The sequence below is a fragment of the Chlorocebus sabaeus genome, chromosome 9 (assembly GCF_047675955.1).
Source record: "Chlorocebus sabaeus isolate Y175 chromosome 9, mChlSab1.0.hap1, whole genome shotgun sequence".
Classification (NCBI taxonomy): Eukaryota; Metazoa; Chordata; class Mammalia; order Primates; family Cercopithecidae; genus Chlorocebus; species Chlorocebus sabaeus.
Window position 1 is genome coordinate 105476951 of NC_132912.1, and position 15441 is coordinate 105492391.

Here is a 15441-nt window from a genome sequence, read left to right on the forward strand (position 1 = left end):
AAAAACCCAGACGGTTGATATGAAGAAACAGACAGTTGGGAGAGGATGGTGAGAAATGGAAAGATCATTTTATAGTAGACAAGAAAGATGACCAGTCAAATACCAGAGAATCCAGAGGCTGAAGGTCAATGAGAAGAAAGCTTTAATTTGTACTCATAATTATTTGGTATTTATTGCTTTGACATGAAATTTCACTGCAAACATTTCCATTACAAGATTAGAAAGGAGGATTTTCCTAAATTATACACCAATTTTTCCTGTAATTTGGCATTTTCTCAAGTAACTTTTACAAAATGTGAAAATTACTACACAATCATTCTAGGAGTCAATCTATAAAGGAAGCATCCCATTTATTAAGAGCCAAATGAAAAAGTCATAGGCACAAACAAATCTCTGGTGATCCCACAAGTGTGTTTTTCTGCAGCATTATACTTTTTTTTTTTTTTGAGAAAGAGTCTTGCTCTGTCGTCCAGGCTGGAGTACAATGGGGCGATCTTGGCTCACTGCAACCTCCGCCTCCTGGGTTCAAGCAATTCTCCTGCCTCAGTCTCCTGAGTAGCTGGGACTATAGGTCCGTGCCATCAAACCTGGCTAATTTTTGTATTTTTAGTAGAGACGGGGTTTCACCATGTTGGCCAGGCTGGTCTTGAACTCCTATCCTCAAGTGGTCTGCCCACCTCAGCCTCCCAAAATGCTGGGATTACAACCATGACCTATGGCGCCCGGCCCTGCAGTGGTATACTCTCATCCTGATTGTCGCCTCCCCAGCTCCTCCCAATGTCTCCATGCAATGTCTGTTTCCTTCTGGACAATAGCTAAAGATAAGGATTACCTTTACTTTTTCAAAAAAATAGCATAGCTATTGGTTAACTCAGTCATGTAAAAAATGTAAAAAGGCATTTTTTTGAGACAGAGTTTTGCTCTTGTTGCACAGGCTGGAGTGCAATGGCGTGATCTCAGCTCACTGCAACCTGCGCCTCCTGAGTTCAAGCAATTCTCCTGCCTCAGCCTCTGGAGTTGCTGGGATTACAAGCATGCTCCACCACGCCCAGCTAATTTTGTATTTTTAGTAGAGATGGGGTTTTGCCATGCTGGTCAGGCTGGTCTCAAACTCCTAATCTCAGGTAATCTGCCCATCTTAGCCTCCCAAAGTGCTAGGATTACAGGCGTCAGCCACCGTGCCCGGCCAAAAAAAAAAAGATTTTGAAAGCTCCAAACAAATTAATAGTCAATTAAACATTTTTCTGGTCTTTTGCCAGAAAGTATCAGGGAAAGTTAAACATTTATTATGCTCCTGACTCATCTTTAAACAGTATAGACCTTCACAAGTAAGTCATGAAAGCTACTCGAAAGTAAAGTCATATAATCCATGGCATGATGCTTTAGGCAAAGCCAATTCACATCATTTTTTGGCAATTGTTTTGAAATGCTTATTTGGTTATGGGAGGAAGAACTACAGAAAAAGATTTTGTCTTGATAGAAGTTCAGCCAACTCCAGATCACCAGAGAGGGCTCGCCCAGCGTGTGGACGGAGGGCTGTTTGTTCCTCCTCTTGCTTCTGCTCCTCCCAGCTCCGGCTGCCACCTTTTGTCCATTTTATTGCTCCTAACATTTCTCCACCAGATGTAGACAGCAACAAGAAGGTGTGACATTAACCAGTGTGGCTTTTTGATAGCTTGAGTGAAAGTCTACGGAAGGCTCGAACTGATCAGGTGTCTGGATAAACTTGTGGTTTTCAATTACATATGCTTCCTCTAGCTTCAGTAGTATAGATAAGTAAGTGTGAGAAATTTGGAAATGATACAAGAGATGGTTATCTTCTTTTAGGGTGTTTGAGATCTCGATGTCCTACACTTTAGATATGGAAATGATTAAAGTTACTTTATTTTATTTACTTATTATTTATTATTATTATTTTTTGAGACAGAGTCTTGCTCTATCACCCAGGCTGGAGTGCAGTGGCACGATCCCGGCTCACTGCAACCTCTGCCTCCCAGGTTCAAGCAATTCTCCTGCTCCAGCCTCCCAGATAGCTGGGATTATAGGCGCCTGCATCTACGCCCGGCTAATTTTTGTATTTTTAGTAGAGACGACATTTCACCATGTTGGCCAGGCTGGTCTTGAATTCCTGATCTCAACTGATCCACCTGCCTCAGCCTCCCAAAGTGCTGGGATTACAAGCATGAGCCACTGTGGCTGGCCTACTTTGTTTAAATTATATTACATTTAAACACAAAGCTGATAATAATACACTAAATGATTAGTAGTAACATGAATATACCTTGAAAATACATTTATTTTATCTATCAAAAGGCTGTTATTATTTCTGGGTCTAAAGAGAAATGGAAGATACCCTGTCCCCTCCCTTCCATCACACTTCAAGTTTTATTTCTTAGTCACTACCCTCAAATTAATAAAGCTGATGTCAGATGTTCTCAATGTCATCTTCCCTAAGAATAATTCTGGTACTTCTAGGAGTTGCCCTTAGTGTTTCAAACCTTTTTTTTAATTTTTTTTTTTTTTTTTTTGAGATGGGGTCTTGTATGTTACCCAGGCTGGTCTCAAACTCCTGGGCTCAAGGGATCCTCCCACCTCAGCCTCTTGAGTAGTTGAGATTATAGGTGTGCACCACCAGACACAGTTTTGAGAACCATTTAATTTAATACTCCAAAGCAAGGGTAGGCAAACTTTTTCTGAAAGGTCAACAGTCAATATTTTAGCCTCTGTGGCCCATACAATCTCTTTCACAATTCTTGAACGCTCCTGTTATCATCAGAAAGCAACTACAGAAAATCTGTAAACAAATGCATGCGGCTATGTTCCAAGTAACTTCATGGACACTGAAACGTGAATTTCATATAATTTTCACATGTTGTGAAACATTATTCTTTTGGCATTTCTTCCCCCCAACCACTTAGAAATGTAAAAACCACTACTAGCTTGAAGGCTATACAAAAACTGGAGGCAGCCTGGATCAATTTGTCGACCTGCTCTAAAGCAAGATTTGATTATGGTACTCTAGAGATAATGGGAAAGAATGAACCAGGCAACTCTTGTGTCAAGCCTCAAGCCTGCTCTTCTAGGCAGTGTGGAGTCTAGCGTAATAAGTCTTTTTCAACCAACAATGGAAGACTATTAAACACAGACAAATATAACCCATCCACCACTGCCACTCTAAGCGGCTACAAAACTGGCAGACATGGCTGTGAGTCACAAGGCCTTAGAATCTAACCCCAGGGACTCAGCTGCTCCCCCAAACTTGTTTAATCTCAAACAGCACTGGAAAATAATGAAAGGTTGACCCTCAATCCAAAATATTATCTTGTACTAGTGCCTAGTACAAGGATGTGCTGGAGGAAGCTTCTCTAGGGTTGTTGTGAACTGATTTTTGCTGGATTGTACGTTAATTCCCGGGTACTCTCAGTTCATGTGAATGTGGAATCCAGGGTTACATTATATTACAACGACCTTGCAGTCTACCCTCAAGCTATTAGAGCTTATGATTTAAAATTACCCTTACCTGGAGACCAGAAGGTTTCTGAGACCTCCTTATGGAGACTTACAATCATTAATGTCCTTATATACTTCTCTTCCATGGGTATTTCTTTCAAGATACCTTAATCCAGCAGATGAACAGATAGGAATGTAATTTCTCTCAGCCACCTGCTTTTTCCTCACTCTTGATTGAAAGAGGAAAAGGGAGTCTATAGTTTTTGAAACATGTATACCCCTTTTTTTTTCTTGAGATGGAGTCTCGCTCTGTCGCCCAGGCTGGAGTGCAGTGGTGTGATCTCGGCTCACTGCAACCTCTGCCTCCTGGGTTCAAGCGATACTCCTGTCTCACTGTCTCAGCTTCCTGAGGAGTTGGGATTACAGGCATGCGCCACCACCTCTGGCTAATTTTTATATTTTTAGCAGAGATGGGGTTTCGCCATGATGGCCAGGCTGGTCTCGAACTCCTGACCTCCGGTGATCCACCCACCTCAGCCTCCCAAAGTGCTGGGATTACAGGTGTGAGCCCTCCATGTCTTTTCTTTTCTTTTTTTTTTGAGATGGAGTCTCGCTCCGTCGCCCAGGCTGGAGTGCAGTGGCACGATCTCGGCTCACTGCAAGTTCCACCTCCAGGGTTCATGCCATTCTCTTGCCCCAGCCTCCCGAGTAGCTGGGACTACAGGTGCCCGCCGTTTCACCTGGCTAATTTTCTGTATTTTTTAGTAGAGACGGGGTTTCACCGTGTTAGCCAGGATGGTCTCGATTTCCTGACCTCATGATCTGCCCACCTCGGCCTCCCAAAGTGCTGGGATTACAGGTGTGAGCCACTGCACCCGGCCCTCCGTGTCTTTTCTTTCTTTTTTTTTTTTTTTTTTTTTTGAGACGTAGTCTTGCTCTGTATCCCGGGCTGGACTGCAGTGGCCGGATCTCAGCTCACTGCAAGCTCCGCCTCCCGGGTTTACGCCATTCTCCTGCCTCAGCCTCCGGAGTAGCTGGGACTACAGGCGCCCGCCACCTCCCCCGGCTAGTTTTTTGTATTTTTTTTTAGTAGAGACGGGGTTTCACCGTGTTAGCCAGGATGGTCTTGATCTCCTGACCTCGTGATCCGCCCGTCTCGGCCTCCCAAAGTGCTGGGATTACAGGCTTGAGCCACCGCGCCCGGCCCCTCCGTGTCTTTTCAAGACTTGATAGCTTATATCTTTTTATCACTGAATAATATTCTACTATATGGGTTTATCTATTAACCTACTGAAGGACATCTTGGTTGCTTCCAGGTTTTGGCAATTAGGAATAAAGCTGCCATAAACATTCCTATGCAGGATTTTGTGTGGAATATCAATTTCCAACTAACTGGGTATATATCTTGAAGTACTTCTGGACTGTATGCTAAAACTATGTTTAGCTTTGTAAGATACTACCAACTGTCTTCCAAAGTGGCTGTACCATTTTGCATTTCCACCAGCAATGAAGAGGAGTTCCTGTTGCTCTACATACGTATCGGCATTTGGTATTGTCAGTTTTTTTATTTCAGTCAGTCTAGTAGGTATTAATATGTAGTACTATATTAATGCTGTTTTAATTTGTAAATCCATAATGACATATAATACTGAACATTTTTTATATGCTTATCTGCCTTCTTTGATGAGGTGCCTGTTCAGATCTTTTGCCCATTTGTAAAACTAAGTTGTTTGCTTATTCTTGAGTTTTTGAGTTATTTGTATATTTTAAACACAACTACTTTAACATACATGTGTTTTGCGAATATTTTCTCCCAGTCTGTCGTTTGTCTTTTTATTCTCTTAGCAGTTTCTTTTGCAGAGCAGAAGTTTTATTTTATTTATTTTTTTGAGATAGAGTCTCACTCTGTTACCCAGACTGGAGTACACCGGCATGATCACGGTTCACTACAGACTCAACTTCCCGGGCTCAAGTGATCCTTCCAACTCAGTCTCCCGAGTAGCTGGGACTACAGGTCCACATCACTATGCCTGGCTAATTTTTTTTTTATTTTTTGTAGAGACAGGGTCACAGTATATTGTGCAGGCTGGTCTTGAACTCCTGGACTCAAAGTATCCTCCCACCTCGGCCTCCCAAAGGGCTGAGATTACAGGCATGAGCCACTACACCCAGCTTCCAGAAGTTTTAAATTCATTTAAGTCCAATTTATTTCTTTCATGGATTATGCTTTTTGTGTATCTAAAACCTCATCACCAAACTCAAGGTCACCTAGATGTTCTTCTATGTTATCTTCTAGGAGTTTTATAGTGTTTGGATTTTACAGTTAGGTTTAAGATCCATTTTGTCAAGGGCCTCAGGTAGAAGGAAAAAAAATCCATTTTAACATTTTAAGTTAAGGGGTAAGGATGGGTCTAGATTCTTTTTTTTTTTTTTGCATGTCGCTGTCCCATTATTCCAGCACCACTTGCTGAAAAGATTATCCTTCCTCCCTTGAATTGTCATGTTCTTTTGTCAAAGAGAGTGGGCCATATTCATGTAAGCCTATTTTGGGGCTTTCCATTCTGTTCTGTTGATCAATTTGTCTACTCTTTCTCTGAGGCATGCTGTCTTTTTTTTTTTTTTTTTTTTGAGACGGAATTTCACACTTGTTGCCCAGGCTGGAGTGCAATGGTGCAATCTTGGCTTACTGCAATCTCCGCCTCCTGGGTTCAAGCGATTCTCCTGTCTTAGTCTCCCGAGCAGCTGGGATTACAGGTGCCTGCCACCACACCTGGCTAGTTTTTGTATTTTTAATATAGATGGGGTTTCACCCCATTGGCCAGACTGCTCTTGAACTCCTGACCTCAGGTGATCCGCATGCCTCAGCCTGCCAACGTGTTGGGATTGCAGGCATGAGCCACTGCGCCCGGCCTATGCTGTCGTTTACTTGCTTTACAGTGAATCTTGAAGTCAGGTAGTGCCAGTCCTCTAACTTGTTCCTTTTCAGTACTATACTAGTCATCTAAATCTTTTGCTTTTCCATATAAACATCAGAATCAGTTTGTCAATATCCCCAAAGTAACTTGCTGTGATTTTGATTGGGATTGTATTAAATCTATAAATCAAGTTGGGTATAACTGACATCTTAATAATACTGAGTTTTCCTATCCATGAGCATGGACCATCTCTTTATTTACCTAGATCTTCTTTATTAGTTTTGCAGGTTTCCTCAAACAGGTCCTGAATGTATTTTGTTAGATTTATGCCTAAGCATTTCATTTTGGGGGTGCTAAATAGTATTTTGCTATTAATTTCAAATTTCAATTGTTCACTACTGATAAAAAGGAAAGCAACTGACTTGTACATATTAACCTTATATCCTGCAGCCTTGGTGTAATTACTTATTAGTTCTAAGTGTTTCCTTGTTGATTTAAAAGTTTTTTTTTAATTTTTGAGATGGAGTTTCGCCCTTGTTGCCCTAGCTGGAATGCAATGGCACGATCTTGGCTCACCTCCTGGGTTCAAGCGATTCTCCCACCTCAGCCTCCCAAGTAGCTAGGATTACAGGCATGTGCCACCACACCCAGCTAATTTTGTATTTTTAGTAGAGATGGGGTTTCTCCATGTTGGTCAGGCTGGTCTCAGACTCCTGACCTTAGGTGATCTGCCCGCTGTGGCCTCCCAAAGTGCTGGGATTACAGGCATGAGCCACCGCACCCGGCCTGATTTAAAAGATTATTTATTTTTATTTGTTTTGTTTTTTTTCTGATTTAAAAGAATATTATCTTATCTCACCTTATCTTATCTCAACCTATTCTTTTCTTATCTCATCTTATCTTATCTTAGAGAGAGTCTCACTCTTGTTGCCCAGGCTGGATGACCACCATGCCCAGCCTTATTTTAGTTTTTTAAATTGAGACAGAGTCTCACTCTGTCACCCAGGCTAGAGTGCAGCGGCGCGATCTCGGCTCACTGCAAGGTCCGCCTCCTGGGTTCACGCCATTCTCCGGCCTCAGCCTCCTGAGTAGCTGGGACAACAGGCGCCCACCACCACACCCGGCTAATTTTTTGTATTTTTAGTAGAGACAGACTTTCACTGTGTTAGCCAGGATGATCTCCTGACCTCATGATCTGCCCACCTCGGCCTCCCAAAGTACTGGGATTACAGGCGTGAGCCACCCCGCCGGGCCAACAGTTTTTTAGAATGCAAAAATTCCTGTCCTTACGGAGCTTACCTTCCAGTGTGAGAGAAAGGTAATAAATAAAAATATGTCTGATGGCAACAGGTACAAATAATTTGCTGATAGATCAGATGTGGGGAGTGAGAGGAGAGGGAGCCAAGAATGACTGCATTGTTTCTGGAGGAATGGGACTACCATTTACTGAGAAGACTGTGGGAAGAGTAGGGTTGAGTAGGATGAAAACAGGAATTTGGTTTTAGACACGTTGAGGATGAGGCCTTACCAGCCCCTGAAGTAGAGATGTCAAATAGGCAGCTGGCTTATATAGTCATGTGTTGCTTAATGACAGGGACATGTTCTGAGAAATGCATTATTAGGCAATTCTGACATGGTGCCAACATCATACAGTGTACTTACACACACCTAGATGGTTTACTACACACCTAGGCTGTATGGCATAGCCTATTGCCCCAGGCTACAAACCTGTACACCAAGTTACTGTACTGAATACTGCAGGCAACTGTAAAACAATGGTAAATATTTATGTACCTAAACACATACAAGGTAATGTGTTATGACAGCTGTGTCACTAGGTAATAGAAAATTTTCAACTCTCTCTTTTTTTTTTTTTTTGAGAAAGAGTCTTGCTGTGTCATCCAGGCTGGAGTGCAGTGGCAAAACATTGGCTCACTACAAGCTCTGCCTCCCAGGTTCAAGCAATTCTCTGTCTCAGTCTCCCGAGTAACTGGGATTATAGGCGTCCACCACCACGCCCAGCTAATTTTCGTATTTTTAGTCGAGACGTGGTTTCACCATCTTGGCCAGGCTGGTCTTGAACTCCTGACCTCCTGATCCACCCGCCTTGGCCTCCAAAAGTGCTGGGATTACAGGCGTGAGCCACTGAGCCCGGCAGCTCTATTATAATCTTAAGGGACCACTATCATTTATGAGGTCAGTCACTGACCCAAGTGTCATTATGTGGCACATGACTGTATATGAAACTCAAGTTCAGGGGAGAATTCCAGGCTAGAGATGATGGTTTGAGATTCATAAGTATCTAAGTGGTCGTTAAATCCTTCAAATTAGATGAGGTCACCTAAGCAGTAACTCAGAGAAGAAAAACACAAGGACTCTGGGGCTCTCAAACATTTGGAGGTTGGGAGATTTAAAAAAATAGCAATGGAGATTTAGGAGAAGTAGCCAGCGAGGAGGAAAACCAAGATAGAATGGTGTCTTGGAAGCCAAGTAAAGACAATGTTTCAAAGACAGCATTACCAATGTTAAATGGGCTGATAGGTCAAGTGAGATGAGTACTGAAACCTGAACCCTATTTTTAGCAATGTGGAATTATCAGTGAGCCTGAATAGAAGGCTCAAGAGTAACTGGGAGGAGATAAAGCAAAGACAGAGAGCGTAGGAAACGCTTTCAAGAAGTTCTGCTATAAAGGGAGGCTGAGGAATGGGACAGTATTGGAGGGGGATGTATGGTCAGGAGGAGTTTTCTGGGGCTTATTTTTTCTTTATTAAGCAAGAGAAGCTACAGGATATGTTTATGTTGATGGGAATGACCCAGAAGAGAGAGACACTTAAGAAACAACAGCAGAGGGTGAAGCTGTTTTGAGATGCAAGATGATTTCTTTTTTTTTCTTTTCTTAAGACAGAGTATAACTCTGTCTTCCAGGCTGGAGTGGGGTGGCCCGATCTCGATCTGGGTTCACTGCAACCTCTGCCTCCTGGGCTCAAGCGATCCTCCCGCCTCAGCCTCCCCAAAGTGCTGGGATTACAGGCATGAGCCACCACACCTGGTCTAGATGATTTCTACTAGTAATAAATACATAGATATGGCTGCTATTATTGCAGTTTACTGCCTTGCATCATAACTGATGTAAATGCAAACTTTTGGTTAGAGGTTAGTAAAAGTGACATGCAATTTTTCTCCCATCTAAGTTCATGAGTTCCCCTAGTTTTAGGGTATGATTATGAGAGTATGTGGCTGAGGCAGAGTAGATGACAAGATCATTGGAGGAGAGCAGGTGAAGGAACTGAGAGGCTGGAGTTTTGTGGAAATCATATATGTGGACAGTGAAATCTCCAAGAATTCTGAAACAGTCAGTAGTGGTCCTAAAGGAAATGACAGTGAGCTGGGAGCTAAAATATTGGCCTCCAGCTGAATGAATGCTCCCTGCGTCAAAGTATTCCCAATTATGAGGCAGCTTCTTCTACTTCTGGACAACTGTAATTATAGGAAACTTCTTCTTTATTCTGAATTACATTCTACCACCTAATATTCCCCATCTTGCTCTTGGCTCAACCCTCTAGAACTATTCAATCCCTCTGACTTAAGATAATTCTTGAAGCTGCCTAGACAGTTCCCAGTGTTCTCTTTTCTAGGAAGAACACTGTCAGGTCTTTCAACCACTCCTTATACATCATGGTTTCCAGTATTTTCACTATTTTGGTTGCTCTCTTTGTGATACACTTGATTCATTGTTTCCTAGGGGTGACAGTCAGTGGCATGATCTTCTGACTTCCCTTCTGCTATTCAAATCACTATGGCAATTAATAAATACTTTATTTTGCCAAGACGGGTGTGGGTACAACATTGTTACTGAGGGACAGCAAAACATCTTATACAAGTTACACAAAGACGTTTTCCCTTTATAATCTGCAGCCTTCTGCTATCCCTGCTAAATTCACAGTGATTAATGTTATGGTGGTGGAATTACTGACAAGAAAGAATGTTACAGTGTCCATGTTTCTAATACATGGCAGAAAATACTATGAATTAGTGCATCAGAAGGAGTACTTACAAGAATATCAGTATTTTCAAAATAATTCCTCCAGTATGGTCTGATTTTCCTCTGTCCACCAATGTCCCATACATTCAGTTTAAAACCCTGTGATTGTACACTTTTGATGTTGAAACCCTGAAACAGAAGCAAAAACATCAAGTTTTATTAAACTTTGGGATCATAATTCTGACAAAGTTACATTTAATAACTATGTTTTTTTTATTAATTCTAAAGTACTCTGTCATATGTGATACTGGTTATGCTGAAAATGGTTTGTTGTGACAGAGAATAAAGAAACATATTTATACATGCTTGTCTCATCCAGGTTGTAGAGTCAGTGTTAATAATGTCAGACTAACATAATGTTTTTCTACAATGAACATATATACATATATAATTGCTGAGGATAACTCCAAAGGAGAATAGCTCTAATTAATCAACACACATCACATGCCCATGAAGCTTCAGGACAGTAAAATTTAACAGGACATTTCATGTAACTAACAACAACAACAAAAAAGCTGAATCTGAAGACTCAGCAGAAAAGAACACAAGCTAAATTTAAAGAGGCAAAAGCTACAAATCTAGAGGATTAGATTCTTCAAGAGCAGCTCAAAATAAATTTCCTATAGGGATTAATCAGGAAAAAGAGCAGAACTGAGGATGCTATGGGGGAGGCTGGGTTTATAACTCGAATATATCAGCCCAGTAGGGAGGTGGAGCCCTCAGTTACAGACACTGATGGAAACAAACAAGTGGTCACTTAAAATTGTGCTTTCAGGCCAGGCGCGGTGGCTCATGCCTGTAATCCCAGCACTCTGGGAGGCCAAGGTGGGTGGATCAGGAGGTCAGGAGGTCAAGACCAGCCTCACCAATATGGTGAAACTTCGTCTCTACTAAAATACAAAAATTAGCCAGGCACATGCCTGGAGTCCCAGCTACTCAGGAGGCTGAGGCAGGAGAATCAGTTGAACCCAGGAGGCAGAGGTTGCAGTGAGCTGAGATCATGCCACTGCACTCTGGCCTGGGTGACAGAACGAGACTCTATCTCAAAAAAAAAAGTGCTTTCATAGGCAACTCTGATGAACTTGAACTTGAAAAGGAAGTCTTCATTTTTTTTTTTTTGAGACAAAGTCTTGCTCTGTTGCCCAGGCTGGAGTGCAGTGGCGTGGCCTTGGCTCACTGCAACCCCCGCCTCCCAAGTTCAAGTGATTCTCCTGCCTCAGCCTCCCGAGTAGCTGGAATTACAGGCGCCTGCCACCATGTCCGGCTAATTTAATGTATTTTTAGTAGAGACAGGATTTCACCATATTGGTCAGGCTGGTCTCAAACTCCTGACCTCGTGATCCGCCCACCTTGGCCTTCCAAAACACTGGGATTACAGGCATGTGCCACTGCGCCTGACTGGAAGTCTTTTTTTTCCAGACTTTTGCTCTTGTTGCCCAGGCTGGAGTGCAATGGTGTGATCTCAGCTCACTGCAACCTCTGCCTCCCGGATTCAAGTGATTATCCTGCCTCAGCCTCCCGAGTAGCTGGGATTACAGGCATGCACCACCACGCCTGGCTAACTTTGTATTTTTAGTAGAGACAGGGTTTCTCCATGTTGGTCAGGCTGGTCTTAAACTCCTGACCTCAGGTGATCTGCCTGCCTCAGCCTCCCAAAGTGCTGGGATTACAGGTGTGAGCCACTGCACCTGGCTGAAAGCCTTCATTTTTAAGACAGTTACTTGAGGTGAAACTTTGAGGAAGGTGAGCAAATCAGGGACAGGCAGAATTGCCAGCTGGGGGTCAGTGTGGAAGGAAACAAATTAACAAGCCCTTTGGGGTTCCCAGAGAATGCATTTCATGAACAAGAATTTTTTTTTAAAGTCTTCTTGCAAAAATTACATAGGGAAACCAGGATTTGAAAAACCCAATCAGGGCTGGGCGCAGTGGCTCACACCTCTAATCTCAGCACTTTGGGAGGCCAAGGCGGGCGGATCACGAGGTCAGGAGATCGAGAATATCCTGGCTAACTTGGTGAAACCCCATCTCTACTAAAAATACAAAAAATTAGCCAGGCGTGGTGGTGGGCACACCTGTGGTCCCAGCTACTCGGGAGGCCGAGGCAGCAGAATGGTGTGAACCTGGGAGGCAGAGCTTGCAGTGAGTCCACTGCAAGATTGTGCCACTGCACTCCAGCCTAGGTGACAGAGCGAGACTCTGTCTCAAAAAAAAAAAAAAAGAAAAAGAAAAACCCAATCAACAGCTTGCTACCACAGAAGAGACATTTCAGCCATAGATACATTTGGGGATGCCTCCACAAACATTTGTTTCATGTGGTAGCCTGTCAACACTGCTGCCTGGCACAGAAGGAGAAGGCACAGTGCAATAGGACAGGAACACTGCCACCCAATTTCCACTGAGGATACACAGTCTCTGGAGGATAAATGGGGATCCTGCTGACTCTCGCTTCTCTAATACGCCAATGACTGAATACATTAGAAGTTCAAGAATTCTTTTTTTTTTTTTTTTTTTTTTTGAGACGGAGTCTGGCTCTGTCGCCCAGGCTGGAGTGCAGTGGCCGGATCTCAGCTCACTGCAAGCTCCGCCTCCCGGGTTTACGCCATTCTCCTGCCTCAGCCTCCCGAGTAGCTGGGACTACAGGCGCCCGCCATCTCACCCGGCTAGTTTTTTGTACTTTTTAGTAGAGACGGGGTTTCACCGTGTTAGCCAGGATGGTCTTGATCTCCTGACCTCGTGATCCGCCGGTCTCGGCCTCCCAAAGTGCTGGGATTACAAGCTTGAGCCACCGCGCCCGGCCTAGAAGTTCAAGAATTCTAAAGGGAAATAGTGTAAGCTTATTGAAAAAAGTTTCATTGTGACTCACTGGCAAAACTACTTTAGTATATTTTAAAATTTCATATTCAACAATGATATTAAATGTCAAACTCAGTAATACTGAATCCTTTCTGGAATAAAGCAGAAAATAAATAACAGTAAATCTTGGAATACAGTAACAGTAAATCTTGGAATTTGACCATATGTATCAATGGGCTTAAACGTCTATAAGTAATGAGACCCAACAAATCTAGGAAGTTATTCTGAGGAAACAATAATGAATGGGCACAAACATTTAGAGATGTATATTACATAAGCATTTACATACATAATAACAGAAAGATGTTCATGATCTATTATTAAGTAAACAAGAAGGGACAGGTTCAGTGGCTCACACCCATAATCCCAATTTTGGGAGGTTGAGGTGGGAGGGCTGCTTGAGCCCAGGAGTTCAAGGTCTGCCTGGGCAATGTAGTGAGACCCCATCTCTACCAAAAAAAAAAAAAAAAAAAAAAATTAGCTGGGTGTGGTGGCACATGCCTGCAGTCCTAACTACTCAGGAGCCTAAGGTGGGAGGATTGCTTGATACCAAGAATTGAGGCTGCAGTGAGCTATGGATGGCGCCACTGTACTCCAGCCTGGCCGACAGAGTGAAACCCTGTCTCTAAAAAAAACCTATATCTAGATATAGATGATACAAACTAGTATATCCTCTATGAGCCATTTTTATTTTTTATTTTAAATATACCCATCATATATATGCATAGAAAAAAACTTGATACATTCCTAAATGTGAACAGTGGTATGTCTGACTGGGCATTATATAGAGGTGACTTCTAGTTTCTCAATTTTATTTATTTATACTTCCTAAATTTACTACAATAAGCACTTATTACTTTTTCAAATATAAAACAAAAAACATAATAAAAGTTTGTTTTTAAATAATATGAAATGTTGATGCAATATAATATCAGAGTCACCTATAACACATCCAACAAAGCCTGAAGTTTAGAATGAGAACTTTGGGTTCCTAACTTTGAGTTTATTTCTGTGTTTGCAGTGTGGAAGTCTTCATGTTAGTGTTCTTGAGAGATACAGTTTATTGCTAATACTAAAAAAAAAACAACAAAAAACCAAAAAAACAAAAGAAAACCCACAAGCAAGGCACACAAAACCTAGTGCTTCTTTTTCCGGCAGAAATCTTGACACACTAATATGTGTTTTCAGCCCTTCTAGGCTAGACTACTGTAATTTGCTCCTCCTCAGGCTATACATTAAATTTGTTCAGAAGCTGTAAAATTGTTCATTTGGTAGCAGTTGAAATGACTTTTCCACAAAGAGTTGTGAATCAGTAAGACTCATAGGCCATGAAGTATGCATGCACGCCAGCACAGCCATTCAAACCTGACACCAGGGTCTTATCACAGTACAGTGATGGAAAATAACTCTGGTTTTGCTAAAACCTCTAACCTTTAATGCTCAAACACTTTAAAGTGACTAAGACCAACAAGTTATCCCTGTTGGCTTAGCCAAAGGTCAGGCATTCTCAGGATTTCCTACAGGGAATGAGTTCTAAGAAACCCACTACAGTTTTTCCAATCAGGACTTATCTTCTTCTTTTTTTTTTTTTTGAGACGGAGTCGCACTCTGTCGCCAGGCTGGAGTGCAATGGCACGATCTCGGCTCACTGCAATCTCCGCCTCCCGAGTTCAAGCCATTCTCCTGCCTTAGTCTCCTGACTACAGGCGCCCGCCACCATACCCAGCTAATTTTTGTATTTTTAGTAGAGACAGGGTTTCACTATGTTGGCCAGGATGGTCTCCATGTCCTGACCTCATGATCTGCCCCCCTTGGCCTCCCAAAGTCCAAAGTTCTGGGATTACAGGTGTGAGCCACGGCGCCCAGGACTCGTCTTTTTTTTTTTTTTTTTTTTGAGACAAGGTCTCGCTCTGTCGCACAGGCTGGAGTGCAGTGGTGCGATCTTGGCTCACTGCAACCTCGGCCTCCCAGGTTCAAGTGATTCTCCTGCCTCAGCCTCCTGAGTAGCTGGGACTACAGGCGCCCACCACCATGCCTGGCTAATTGTTTTGTATTTTTAGTAGAGACAGGGTTTCACCGTGTTACCCAGGATGGCCTTGATCTCCTGACCTCATGATCTGCCCACCTCGGCCTCCCAAAGTGCTGGGATTACAGGCGTGAGCCACCGCGCCCAGCCCAGGA

At 42.7% G+C, this 15441-nt stretch overlaps 1 protein-coding gene across 3 annotated transcripts in view; it reads right to left on the minus strand.

Annotated features, from left to right (window-relative positions):
* The window catches only part of ARL3 (ARF like GTPase 3), a 44539-nt gene that overhangs the window by 17763 nt on the left and 11335 nt on the right, over positions 1 to 15441 (minus strand). For all 3 annotated transcript variants that reach the window (XM_038009507.2, XM_007964527.3, XM_073019302.1), the window contains exon 3: positions 10420 to 10536. In XM_038009507.2, the coding sequence (XP_037865435.1) occupies positions 10420 to 10536 (117 nt within the window). The remainder of the gene's footprint in view (positions 1 to 10419; positions 10537 to 15441) is intronic.